The following is a 14,616-nucleotide window of genomic DNA, read 5'->3' as shown; positions in this document are numbered from 1 at the left end:
CAAAACCAAACTTTGTTTTATTTTTTATATTTACATATAAATGCAGAAGTTTTGCATTAAAAAACTCGAAAACCAAAAAACCTGTACATATAATACAGCAATTTAAGTCTTCATGAACAGAATCTTAAATTTTCAGGTCAATTACAAAAATCACTATATTAAATAAACCAGTATCAAAATCCAAAAAACGGGGATGAGGATGAAGAGGAAAATAATGACCACATAACATTTGTATTCTGCCCTTCACATACATCATTTATGCCCACTGAACATTTGTTTTCAGTGTAACTTGAAAAACCTCTAAATTCTGAGTTTCTTTCACTTGTCTGAAATAATTCCAATAGGGTCTGCAGTGGTGAGCTACAAGTGCTTCTCTTCTCTTCAGGAACAGACAGTCCATCTGTATTCTTTACACATAACTCCACATTATGTTTCTGGGTTTCTCTTTTGTTCCTTCCCAAGTTAGGCTTCACTTTTCTGTGCAGCTTTCCAGACGGTGAACTGTGGGCATTGCTGGCAGCTGATGCATTAAGTTCTTTGTTCACAGCAGTGTCAGATACCTCAGCCTCCAGAATGATATTGTGCTGCATTTGTTGATGATTATCACATAAATCATGATGTTTCTTGACAAACGTAGGATTGGCATCTGTTTTTTTCAAACACTTTGCTGGTAGAACTACTGAATTATTTAATTTTCGTTTTTGCTGCAATAAGTTTTTGTCTTTTTCATTGAAATCTGTAACTTGGGAATGAGAATATAAAGTATACATTCCTTCTTGAAAACACTGTACATTCTTTTTACTTACATCTGCTTCCAGTATTTCCTTGCTGAATGGCTCAGAAGCTCGAGACAAGCTCTCTGTGTACACTTTGTCAATTTTCTGAAGGGGTGGTTGTATGGAATTTGATGCTACAACAGTCTCTCTTGAGTTCACAGCACAGGAGCAATCAGTCTGAATCTTTTCATTATTAATTCTGAACTTACTTTTTGGTTCCAAAGGTTCTGATGGGTGACAATAAAGAACTGAACAGACAGATGCAGAAACAGGGGTAGGTATTGGCACAGAATTCAGTTGTACTTCTGCAGGCTGGCAATCCAGTTTGAGTGCCTGCAATGCAGTATCCTTCCATGAATAAGTTTTTAAAGAAATGCGTTGCTTTTTCAGTCGCTCTTTCAGCTCATCTGGTCTGGTTATCTTTCCAATAATAGGAGAAAAACATCCTGTGCTACATTTTGTCCTACAATGAAATTGTTTAAAAATATTAAAAAACATAAAACACAAAACATAAAAAACCCGATGCAACATAACTCCATAGGCAACTGATTCTAGAAAAGCAACTGAACTGACAAAGGAGTTTTTGTTTTTACTCTTCAAGGAAAGATATATTTAGGGTAGCAACACACAAGGAAAGATGTATTTAAGGTAGTAACACTATTTTACAGCAGCAGGGTGCCTTACAGTTTTGATGTTTTCTTACTGATTTCTACATCCCATAAAATTGTTCTAAAAACACACAAAGAATTATTTCAGTAAATCTCAATTTCCAGTGGCATTGAGAACAAAAAAAGTTAATGAATACAATGCAATGACTATAAATACTTACAAATATTCAGTGATATATACACACAAAATTAACATTGTTTTCTTGATGGGATTTCAAGCCCAACAAATCTGAGTATTTTGAAATCACAAAAGAAAGAGGCTTGTTTTCATTAGGCTATCAATTGTTTGATTCTATTTGCATTTCCTTTGATTTCAATAATATATTTATTTCTTCATTATTTTTCTTTTTAAAAAATATAAATAAAAAAGGAAGTTACTCCTTATGTGCTGATTCCTTTGCAAAAAATCAGAGCACCCTTGAACAGTGTTACTGCTTCACACAACAAAGACCCTGGTGCCTACAGTCCAAGACACCAAACAAGCCTTTCTCATCCTTTCAAGTTCTTGAGCAACAACGAAGAAAGGAACATTTGTTTTCATTGTCCTGCACAGGCAGCACAGAAGCTAAGAGGTTTAGAGTATAGGAAGGAAGTTTTTCCACAGGTAAGGAGATCAGATTGACTGATTTGCTGTCCCTAGACTAAAAGTGACAGAAGGCATTCAGAGCAAGATGTCCAGACGTTGCTGTCTTTCTGTTAGCAATATTTCAGCACAGTAGATATTGCTTTCCAAAAGCTGCAGATAGGTAGGACAACTTCTGGCAACTTTCAGTCTCATCTTTGATGCCATCTGCATTTCTGATTTTTTTTTCCTAAGTTCAGCTTTACAGAACTGATTTGCCAGGTATAGCTGCATTGCAAATTTCCATTATTTATTTCAGAGTTTAAAACATGAATTTATCCCACTCTAGTCAGATCAAGAATTTCAGAACTATCTTCATGTTCAATGTTTTGACTCACAGAATCTTTGAAATTTACAACATGCAACTCACCTTTTAATTTTTTCTGTATCATCATCTTTGTATGACACAAACTCACAAACTAGCTTTGAGATTATATCATCAACAACTTCATACTGTGTGCTTTGTGCAAAATTTTGGTGCTGTTCACTTTCAAGATGCTGCAATGAAAAAAAAACATGAAACAAGATATGAAGACAGTATGAATATATAAGTCATCAGTACAAGGAGCAAGCAAGTATCATTCATTTACTACCAGCATCTCCAGTACACGAATTACTAGTGCCTTCAGCCATCATAGACAGGTTTTAATTCCTAATTGCTACTTCTAACATGGGGGAAAATACCCACTTACTGGTTATTCAGAAAAATATTTTAAAATAAAACATTATAAAGAAACCTCTAGAGATACCACACTTAAGAGATATGATGGTATCAAAGCATATATTTGACATTTCACATACTGTTTGCAGATCTTCATATTTCTTTCCACAACATTCACAATATCCTCTCTTTTTTTTGTCCTTCTGAGGAAACTGAGCAGGTATTCCACAGTCCTTGTCACTGTTTATTTTGTTTCTGTTAAGAGAATATTAATGAGTCTTAAATATGGAACTGAGTGCTCAACTTGCCCCTCACAGTATGCTCTTCCTTATTCATTTAAAAAATAAAACCACAAAACAAACCTTTATTTCCCCTTAAACTATTGACATTATTTTAGTCAACACTTAGAAAAAACAAAGAGAAAAGTTATGTATAGATTTAAAATCAAACAAACAAAACACAGAAACAGTTGCTGCAAGAAGACAGGCAGAGCCAGTGGAATGGCATGAAAGCAAATAACATCCAGGTTACTACAGATGTACTACTACTGATTCAGAATAAATAATACAAGATTGCTAAACAAATAATCAAAGGACATTTAGAAATCTCTGTGCACAGATGAAAAAACCCAAACTAGAAACAGAAAAAAAAAGTATTTTAACACCCACTGTCAATATTTTTGAAGCCTAGAAAATACACACCTGGTCTAACAGATGACCCCTGACTCTGTGGCAAAAGTAACAGCCATATTTGTTGGTTATAAGTAGATTTTGAATATGCTGGCCAAATGCCATTTTGTCCTATTTTTCTAGGTACAGGCTAGGTGGGAATACAAAAAAGGGAACTTAAAGTTCTTCCTGGAGATTAAAATATGAAGAGGTTTTCAACAGCTGCTCCATGATCATCTGAGTCCTCATCTGGGGAAAGCTACTACTTGCAGCAATCTAGTACTAAACCACTTAAGGTTGATATGCCAGCAGTAAAGCAAAGTCATTAGTCTCTACTTCCCTTTCACTTTAAAGGAATAGTGCCATCTCCCTGTTTAGCCAAAAATCACTCTGACAGATTTTACCAAGTATCTGCATAGATGTAAGCTCAGGACTTTACACCAAAAAAGTCTGTCTTGAAAAATCTCTAGTTTACAAAGCATAGGAATGCACTGTTAACACCTGCCCCAGCATTTCTTGCGTTCCCCAGGATGGGGAACCCTAGCGTGTGCTTTTACTGTTACACCAGTCTTCACACCTTCCCTCTGGAAAACAGTCAAACTCACAGAGTACCAGTAAAGCAGGATATAAGCAATAGAATGTATCATCTGAAGACTGAGTAAGTCTGCAGGTCTTGCCCAATGCAGAAGCAAGTAGAACTAACAACTTTGCTTCAACAAGCTTTTCTCCCAGGTAAAGATAAAAAAAGTGAACATTCCCCCCCACCCCCCTCCCAAAACTGATGTTCACATTCACCTCCTGAGTATTGAACAATTTTCCACCTAAACATCTCTTTGGTATGTGCCCATGTGAAATATTAATTAAGAATATTAATTCAAACATAAATCCTGAAACCTTTTCTTCTTGTTTTTTAATGCTTTAGAAAGAATGGGCCTTCCAAATCTCCTCTGAAGAGACACAATCAGAAATTGCCTTACTAATACAGCAGTAACCCTTGCAATATATGTTTTTCGCTTTTTCATACTGCTACCTTCATTGCAATTAGAGAAAAAAAAAAAAAAAAGCATCATGGCAACATCTGCTGAAACCTCCAGCACCATATTAAGGCCAAGACTTGACAGAACTCTGGAGAAGCCATTTTATAAAGAAAACAGGTATCACAGCTAGGTAAACCTTCAGCCCCAAGAACAGAAAAGGCAGCAACTTACTAAATACAGAAAGTTGCACATGCAGCAAAGCTATCTCTCCCCTACATATCTTGATTCTCTCACATGAATCAATTTTAGAAGTCAATGAAATAAGCTAGGTAGAAAAAATTTTTAAAATCCACACTGATTCACTAAAACCAGTTAATTAAGACTCTTAAATAGCTCCAATTCATAAAATTGACTTGCTGAAGTTCTAACTGCATCTGTAGTACTCAAACAGAACCTGAATGCCAAAATGCTACATAAACGCTGTAAAACCAACTGCATCTAATAGATGGGCGGCTGGCATCCACTTTTCATCTCTGGAGAGTTGAAGGTGTATTAGCAGTCTAATTTCTATAAATTTATCAACAAAACACGCTCTTTTATCAACAATGGTTATGCACTGTGATTGAATATCACTGCTTTAAAAAATTTAACTACCTACTTCAGCACTATATGGACAAATACAAAAGAAGTCGTAAGAAACTCACTTCCTGTGAAATACTTACTGAATAGCATCCAAGATGATGACAAAGAAGAAACCAGTGGCAGAAAGGAAAAAAAAGTCTTATGCTGACCCACAGCGAAAGGAGAAGGCCACATTTTAGATGTATGCATCTGTATGCCCAAAAAAAAGGACTAAAGACAGGATAAAGAGGGTACAGATAGACAGACAGACACCAACAGTATTAAATAGCACAGAAAATTAGAAGAAAAGCAATTGTTTTAGAACAAAATTACTTATGAAATAATTTAGAGAACAACCCTCTCCTCTACCTACACCACAATAACAAGTTTTCAACAAACCTTTGCTTAGACTGAGTTTGTTTTTGACCAGCAGGATACTTCTTATCCACCTCAAATGGACTATATGGCTTTGGAACACAGTAGTTCAGAAATGGAAAACTCAGTAACTGCAGATAAAATGGCCGGTACTGGCTGTATTAAGACAAAACAAGTACATGAGAACCATCAAAAACAGAAAAAGGACTTCATTGCATACATCACACCAGGTCCACAATCTTGAAAAAGTGCTTCTCTTCTACATATGACATACACAGAACACTAAGCAGACAGGTATCTTAGAATAAGTCATTAATTCCCTCCTTGATACCTTTTTTTAGTTTCCATAGCTATCTTACACATTCTATGGGATATGACTTGTGTGCATACTAGTTTTTGTGAGTTGGGAACCAATAACCCTAAGAACAATTTGGACAACAATGCATTTGTGCTCCTGAGAAGTAGCTACAGCAGTTCCCAACATACAATGCTCTTTTTTTTTTTTATTTTACCATTTTCTTTTAAAAAATTAATCAATTAAGCATTCAAAATATAAAAACTGCCCCTTCATTTTTCAGAAAAATAGTCATCCTGTACACCATTGTACTTTGAGAGATACCAGAACCAGCACCCATACCAGACCTCTGAAAAAATTAAGAACTATTAAAATAGGGCATGTTGAAAATTCACATACTGAATAATCATTTGATTGAAATGCTGATGGCAGGATTCACTCTGATTTTTTCCCCACATTACTATTATAAGCTACCCAGGCAAAACCTGTTAGAAGAGTAAGTCTGGAAAACATAATAGTGACAGCTAAGCATCTCGTTCTGCTTCTGAACCGTTACTTACGTTGCATAAACATTAAAAAACTATGTTACACAAATATTTAGAAGCCTGAGTGTTTAGTGCTCCACTACATTTTGAAGTCAAATTCACATATATTTATATATTTATTTCTTGTCCTTACAACTGTGTTGGTCCAATTCCCCCCACTACACTCATGTCCCTCATACCTATTGCACCAACTCACAGTGTACAGGTTTAGATCTCTCTTTCAATTCAGCAAAGTGTCAGAAATCAGGTCAAAGAATTTAGCGCTTATAAACAACATCATAATTCAGAAATTAGTTAGGAATTTAAAGGTGCAAATCATGCTGTGTAGAACCGAACCTTTTTTCACAATTCACTGTTCTCTCAACTTCTGGCTAACTGGCATTTTCTTACACAACCAAGACTGATTGATTACAGGACCAGAAAGACATGACATTTTTCAAGGCTGAAAGTATCAAATTTCATGCTACTGTGGATACTGAAATCAGATTAATAGCTTGTAATTTTTCCTTTTAAAAAGAAGTGATTGAATGGGAAATTAAACCTAATGTCAATTAATTATTTTAACTAAAAACTTCTCTTTCCTTACATCTAAAGGGTCTCAGCAGGAGATGAATGTAATTGAGTTGGGACTACAGGACTGGAATATATTATGCAAAGTTTTATCAGCCTTTTGGGCTGCAGGATTTGGATCTAAGAAAAGATGTAAAGGTTCAGGTTTCCCTTTCATTCATATAGCCGTTGGCAGGAAGTAACCCAAAGAACTCTCATGACCTACAAACTGGAGTTACCTGTTAACTTGCCACTTCCATCACCAACTACAAATATTCCCTACTATACTACTACTTGCTCAATCTAATGTGGTGGCTAAACACATTTGCATGTTATAAGAGGGCAGTATACTTGACATCTGAAGTCAGAAAATTGAAAGAAATTGAGATCTAAGGACACACTTCCTCAAGTAATTCTGAATTACTCAGTTTGAGAATCACATTACTGAATGCTCGAAGAGAACACTTACCGACTCCTATCTTCCACCCTGATAAATGGTCTTTTCAGTCTACCTGCTCAAGGGGGAAGAAGAGGAAATTAATACAGAATTACTTTTCATCCTTTATCAAGTTACTCCAGTAGCTTAATAAATAAACAGACCTTATTTTAGAACTCATTATGTAAAGGTTTTGACAAACCCTTTGATTTCCACCAAGTTCTTCTACATGCTTTTCTTGGACATACCAATTGGAGTACAGCACCACATTTGACCACACGAGAAGTGTAGCACATTTTCAAGCATTCAAAAAATAAGTCAAGCCAGAAACCTCTACAATTACTGAAGTACTTACTTTTTGACTTTTGAGCAGTGACGTGTTTTTCCTATTGAAAAAAGAGAGACAGTATAAAATCCCCGTGAGTATTATTCTGCACTTTACTTAAAGATTTAGCTGTAGATAATTCAAGTTATGAGAGTCTCCCTGTGTTAATCATGACTTCATACAGCCACGATGAATTTTGCAGGAACCTAAGCTCATTAGTACTTTGAAATAAGGTAACGTTTCTAAAGAAATATTTATTTATACAGTGAAAAAAAGAAGTGTTCTCCTTCAGATGCCTCAGTAATTTTTTCTAAAAGCATATCTAAACAAAGAAACTCAGAAAGGTAAATTTATACACTTACTCTTTCCACCCTGAAAATACCTTGCCATGGTTGAAAGTTCAGTCTTTAATACAGATTAACATTTTCACAACATTTTATAAATCCTAATTAACTGCAAGCTGCAAAATGCCACCAAAACCTGTAGAACAGCAAGTATCTCCAATAAAAGCAATTCTTTCATTTGAATGGATTTACACAGGCTGGGTCTTTATTATTCTTAGCAATAAAGACTAAAATTAAAAGGAATATTTTGTCTTCAGAAAAAAATGAAGTCTACATTCAAGCATCAGAGGTACAAACTCATTTTATACTATTTGCAAAAAAACCTCACCCGCTATCCATGAACAAAATGATGATTTGGCAGAGGATTTTATGTGGCCTGAGTAACTAGCCAATATTGTATTCCAAAACAACATAATATACACTGAGGTTCCACTTACTTATCAGGGCCCCACGGCTAAACTAGTCAATTGTACAACTTCACGTGTTTCATTTAAATTACAGAGCAGCTGCAGATGGAGCACACAAGAACTGTGAGCTTTAATGTCTCACTATATCATAGACTAAAAACCTGCGAAAAGGGGGTATTCACATGCCAACTGCACATGATTGGCAGAATAGCTTGAAGATGCTTCATGCTCATTCTTTGGGAAGGGAGAGCTGCAGATTCCTCATAGAGGCAGCTTCTCCAGGAAACATAACTATGATTTTTCAAAATAGCCCATCAAAATGAAAGTTTCTAATAACTGTGTTGCAGGGAAAATTATACAAAGCAACTTAGCCACCATCTACATCATACTAAAACCAAAATACATTTTATTATTTATTACTTTTGAGGCAGGCAGAATGGAAATTTCCAACAGTTCAGCACTTCTGATTCTTACATGTCCTTTGCAAGAGCACATGTCTACACATTATGGAATCAATGCTACTATTACAGTTGTTTTTAAATAACATTGAAATATACAGCAAATTCTTCGTATTTTTGAAAGATGGTTTTTAAATCAACTCACAAAAGATACTAGTCTGTGAAAAATTGAAAACGAGCAATACCTTCATTTAAATAAAATCTGCAAGCTTCACAGTAGGCAGTACTTAGTACTTTAGTACTTACTGTTTTCTTAGTTAATGAAACAAATGGCATTTTCACAAATGGCAAAGGGCCACTTACCACATCTTTAGAAGAACTGCCTGCTCTTTTGATTAGATAGAGCTCTCTTTTCTTTTGTTCAATGCAATTCTTAACATCTGGCAAAGGAAAGAAGGAGAATTATACCCAGTAGACTTTATTTTTGTATGTCTGATGTAATTTTTAATATTTTGAATTCAACAAAAGAATAATTAAAATGAACGTTACAAGAAGTTCAAGTCAGGCTTCGTCTTACGAAAATATTTACCATCAATATGAAGTATCTTCACTCCCCAACTCAAAGCATTGGATAGTATACTACCAGAGGGAATTAAGTCCTGCAAGCAACAAATTATATTAATAAACTTAAGCAATACATAGTAGATTATTTAAAATCATTATGAATTTATTATAACATGTAGTATGAACACTGAGATTAAAATGCAGATGCTTTGCTTCTAGCCAAAAGACTAGAACTCTCCTAGACTCCTCTTCTCTGTATTACAGCACCTCACCATCAAAAGAATATATTCAAACCTTCAGAAAGCCAAAGCTGTTCTTCATAGTCACATTTTATAGTAAAATTTGAAGACAGTGAATTTATACATTAACTTCATGAGCATCTCTCAAATGCTAGTTATATTAGCAATCCTGACAAATTTTAATACTCATCCTAAGACTCCACAGACTTTCAATTCTTCCAGAAGTACCCACAAAACAAACCTGACATTTTACTTCGGACAATCCCTCAACTTCTGCCTGAGCATTCCATGACTGATTTTTCTCTAAAACCACTAACACTTTTACTACTGCTTGTTTTCTAGAAGAACAAACCACCAAAGGTTCTGAAGCACAAGTTTTTTGATTATGTGGCTTACCTGTTCTTTGATTGCTTTTTCAACCAAGGATTTTCCTCTGCTCATACGTACCTATGTTAAAACAAAAACACACTTGTAGCAAAGTAAAACAACTTACAAATACGTATGTTAGCTGTAAGAGTCTCCTTTTGTTCACTGTACTGCTAATTTTTCATCTTTCTCACAGGATTACGGTTGATACAATCAAAGGGGAAAAAACTCAGCACCAAAATAACCTCAACAAGCAATCATTTTTAGCCAGGCTGCTAAAAATGGCTAAATGGCTAAAGGCTGCTAAAAATGGCTGCCTAAACTAGCTGCTAAATGGCTAAAGCAGGCTGCTCCAGCATTAGTACTGGAATAACTAATGGTGGGAATAAGAACCCAGTGGCATGCACCAGAAGAAGAGCTTTCATCAGCAGGGCTAGTGAAAATAAAGCTAACAGTTAATATAATCATAGCCTCTGTCTTATCCCCTGCTTTTCTATCACCAGTGCATCTGTTTTTTGTTTTTTGCTGTTTATTCACAATGAGCTGCCTTTACCTATCCAGGTTATTTGCAAAATGAGCTGACCTTACCTATGCAATGCAAAGACCAGCCTGCAGCCTGACTCAGTCATGTTTCTAAATAAGCACTATGTACGTAGTACAGCTAATTATTTTCAACTGTATTTTGAAAGGATGCAAGACTTGCCCATGTAAGAAACTTCATATAAACCTGCATAAATTCACATACTGTTGCAATTAATGTGATCCTCTAAGAATGAGCTCAGAAAAACTTAATATTCATAATGCTCAATTTTAATTATTTCCTACTACTATCAGAGAGTTTCTGTAGATATCAGCATTAACAACACCACATCAGTCAGATTTTAATATGCTGTCTCTTTAGCAATACAGCAATCACTGAATTCCATATATGCCTGATGCAGCTGTCGAATGCGACATCTATGTTATTAAGTCAGATATACCCCATTAGAAAATATTTTAGTGTACTCTGCTTATTCGAAAAAATGACTCTTTTTTAAAATTAGTTTCCGAAAATTTGCTGAATTTGTTTGGTTAGTTAAGTTTAACAAGTCAGCCTAAATAAGTTTAAAAATATTTTTGAAAGAAAAGCCCTTATTCACCCAAGTAACTGCTGCCACCTTTAGGAAACAAAATAGGAGAAAAAATTTAAGACATATCCCATGGGTTACACCTGATTTGCAGTACTATTACTATGAAACTTACTGTATCTACTATCTTAAATGAACTTCCATCATGCTGATCTTTTTGGTTGCTAGGATGAGGTGAACCATTTCCTCCATTAGGTGCAGATTCTGGAGTAGGAACTGGAGAAATCTGGCCAAGAGTTGATGCAAATTTTGCCTCCTTTTTATTAGTCACCAGATAGTTGATATCTTTACTAAGAAAACTCTCCACTCTCTAAATATAAAGACATAAAGCAAATAATTATTTCAGGACAATAGATCAGTAAGTCAATTTTACATTGCATACTTTAAAGGAAAGTGATAAAACTCCTAAAACAATTAAGTTCAAAACCATTGAATTAAGAAGAATGTATTTTCTAAATATCTGGATGACAATTACAACTAAGTTGTACTAGCGCCTTACCAGTCACAAATTCTAATTTTAATTTCTTAATTTTGCAATCTTCATTAAAAGATCTTTGCTTTGATTATTGTAATTTTTGTATTATCTAGCTTTAATACTTTCTAAACATAAGAACTGAAACACCACATTAAGAAATAACAAATTAATTCAAGGAAAACAACTGTCTATAATTTCACGTAACAGAAATTACACACAAGTGCTCACCTAAAGTCAAAGGCAGTTGGTTGCAAATGAAATTTACAGTATGCAAGAAGCTATAAATTTATTGAGTTTAGAACAGCAGAAAAACTAAAATTTCAGGACAGCTACCATGTTTCACACCTATAGTATTCATAACACTTCTCAGAAAAGTAAAGTCTTAAGTAGATTCATATTCTCATACTCAGCAATATCAAAATGTGGTTATTCTGTGTAGACTCTCTTCCATTTTGCTCCTTCAGTCTTCTGTTGCTAACTACAGTGTGATTATCAGCTATTTACCTTGTTATTTTATGTCAGTTTGACGTATTTTCCTCTTTTCCACTGATTAGCGTGGAAAGCACAAATCACATAGCTTGAAAGTGTGCCTTTCAATTCTGCTCTATGTACCTTTTACAGAAACAGGACACTCAGAGAGAGGCACTTCTGAGTGCACTCCACACAAGCAACAACTGAACAGTAATTGATGTTCAGGGTGTTGAGCACTTCAGATTCAAGCATCTACTCCCCAGAACAAGCCAATAAAACTTCCTTTTCAGTCTTTGATTTTTAACCTTATTTTTCCATATATGAATTCCTAAAGTTCTGGTTTAGAGAGAAAGACAAACAACAGCATGCACTTATATTTGATGTTAAACAATATAGTGTTTAAAATTATGTTAAACATTGTAGTGTAAAACAATGTGCTTAACCCAAAACCATGTTATTGCCAATCCTTACTGCTACTATGATTTCAGACAACACCTTGGTTTACAAGCACCAGTTTCATAAAGCTGTTCAGTGTCCCTCTGAGGTCAAGAAGTATTGCCAAAGCAATGTTCAGAACAGATAGCAATTTAAGCAGATCCCTTCTGTCTCTGTGCTTAAAAGGCGTTTAACACTTTTAATGGCATTGCTTGTGTTACTGTCATATCCTGTACTTGCTTGTATCAGAGTTCCTTCCATACAGAACAGAAAATTAGGAAAAAAACAGTAGGATGCTTATAGAATTTATTACTTAATGTAAAAGTAGCCAAAATACTAAGATATTCTGCAAAAAGTACTTAGTGAAATTACTGACTTACAGTTGACATATGCAAAACTCTTCATTTAATCTCTTTCAGGCTCAGCTGAGAACCATTAGCTGTAACTTGTAAATATGTCAATACAGTCAGAAGAAGCAGAAGAAAAATCACCTCAAACAACGAAACCCAACAAATTCAGAGATTTGTTTTCAGTTGATTATTCATTTGGCTTGAAAACTTTCTGATAAGAACTTTTGTTACAATCAGCAAAGCAGCTTCTCTTGAAAAAACACAATAATTTGTTGATAAGCTCATTGTTTGTACTAAACATTAAGACAAACATAGAAAAATAAAGGTCTCAGGTAAAGTACAAACACAGCAAAATGCAGTCACAAAGAACACAAAAAGAGGTATTCCACATGTGTAACTTCCTTCTAGATTCATATAGGTCTCCATTATTAACTTACCCCTCCCAGCTCTTTGAGGTCCTTTCCTAACTTCTCAGAGATCACATTTGATGGGATATCGAGGTAAAACACCTTCCCGGTGAGTGGCTTAAAGTTGAGTTTCTCTGGTTTTCCTATATCTTTTTTCACATTCTTCAGGGAAGATCTTGTCTTTTCTGTTTTTGCTTGTATTTCATCTGCTACATAAAATTAAAAAAGAAAAGAAGAGTCAATTTAAACAGTACTGGGTTTTGGTTTTATTTTCAAAAAGGAAAATTCCTAAATTATGGAAATGGATGCAGCAAGCTTCTATAAAATCATAGAATGCCTTGGGCTGGAAGGGACATTAGAGATCACCTGGTTTCAACTTCCCTGCCACAGGCAGGGACACCTTCCACTAGACCATGTTGCTCGAAGCACAGTTACACATGATAGATTTACATTATATTTTAATTCCTCACTGACTTGCCCCTATCTGCTCCTCTTCTGGAGAAGCTCAAGACAATGGAGCTGCTACAGAAAGTGAGCAGGCCTCTTCTGGAGACAGAAAGGCAACATGCAAAACACTGCCTCTGTTAAGTATTCCCTTCCTCCCTGAAACAGTCTTAGGAAAGGGAGCAGAACCACTACTCATGCTGCAAAATTCTCTAAGTAAGGTTTATGAGCACACTAAGTGAGGCAGGAACAGCAGCCAGCTTTGAAGGATCTGAAAGACAAAAAATCCAAGTGAAATAAGCAAATGGGGAGGTATAGGTTGGTGTATCTGATCTAGAACCTAAACAGAAAAGATGGATGATAAGCATGCAAGGAAATTCTGTGGATGATCAGGGACAAAAATATGGTGTTATATTCAGCACACACAAGTCAGGGCAGTTTTAAAATGAACACACTGAACACTGGAACTAGTATTGGACCACGCATAATAAACTTCTCAGGGATAATCAAAAGTTTGGAGCGAGTTGGCAGGACTGCAATAACAATGCAGTTACTCTGCAAAGCGGCTGCGTTCTCACACCTCGGGCCTAAGGAGCCTTCCACGCGAATCCTAGCGAAGCTCTACCCGGGGAGCTGCTCGCACAGCAGGGCCCGGCGATCGCCCACACACCAGGGTCACGCTTTTACGTTTAACTCCCAAACCACACAAAGGCCCCTCAGCTGCCCCCAGCTCCCAGCGGCAGCCCGAGGGCGGCTCGGGCCCACAGCCGGCACCGGGCGGGCTGCGGCGCCTCACAGCCCGGCGGGATGGCGGCACCGGCTGAGGCAGGCCCGAGCGGCGGCAGTCCCCGCGCTGCCCACAGCCCCCCGCCGCTCACCGGGACGCGCTCCTTTGTCGGCGGCCTCGGCAGCGCTCGGCTTCATCTTCCCGCGGAGTCACATCGCGCTCTGCTCCGCCGGCGGCCCCGATCAGCGTTCCATGCCTCCCTTCCCGCCTCCGCGGCGGCTGCTGCGCCCTCACCAACGGCCCGCGCGGCCGAGCCCCTCCTGCCGAGGGGCGGGACAGGGCAC

The 14,616-nt window shown here is 36.6% G+C and overlaps 1 protein-coding gene across 3 annotated transcripts; it reads right to left on the bottom strand.

The window, feature by feature from the left end:
* DBF4 (DBF4-CDC7 kinase regulatory subunit) lies at positions 1-14,616 on the bottom strand. 3 transcript variants are annotated; one of them, XM_085050639.1, is made up of 12 exons: positions 14,424-14,616; positions 13,132-13,310; positions 11,079-11,273; positions 9,867-9,917; positions 9,257-9,326; positions 9,031-9,107; positions 7,549-7,579; positions 7,227-7,272; positions 5,393-5,524; positions 2,868-2,982; positions 2,437-2,564; positions 1-1,239 (listed from the first exon to the last, which is right to left on the bottom strand). In XM_085050639.1, exons 1-12 carry the CDS (start codon positions 14,467-14,469, stop codon positions 174-176), a joined length of 2,136 nt encoding a protein of 711 aa, XP_084906765.1. In that variant the 5' UTR covers positions 14,470-14,616; the 3' UTR covers positions 1-173. The 3 variants fall into 3 exon arrangements, with proteins under 3 accessions (XP_084906765.1, XP_084906766.1, XP_084906767.1); XM_085050640.1 differs by having other exon boundaries at positions 7,227-7,269; XM_085050641.1 differs by having other exon boundaries at positions 13,132-13,307.

The sequence above is a fragment of the Lichenostomus cassidix genome, chromosome 2 (assembly GCF_008360975.1).
Source record: "Lichenostomus cassidix isolate B80296 chromosome 2, HeHo_3.0, whole genome shotgun sequence".
NCBI lineage: Eukaryota > Metazoa > Chordata > Aves > Passeriformes > Meliphagidae > Lichenostomus > Lichenostomus cassidix.
This window is presented reverse-complemented; position numbering and strand designations above follow the sequence as displayed.

Excerpts from the sequence above, each read along its gene's own strand:
- DBF4 (XM_085050639.1), bottom strand. The coding sequence starts at position 14,469 with ATGAAGCCGAGCGCTGCCGAGGCCGCCGACAAAGGAGCGCGTCCCG. Across the intron at positions 9,327-9,866 it reads AAAAAGCAATCAAAGAACAG|GACTTAATTCCCTCTGGTAG; the intron begins GTAAGCCACATA and ends TGTTGCTTGCAG. Across the intron at positions 7,273-7,548 it reads CACTGCTCAAAAGTCAAAAA|CAGGTAGACTGAAAAGACCA; the intron begins GTAAGTACTTCA and ends TTCCCCCTTGAG.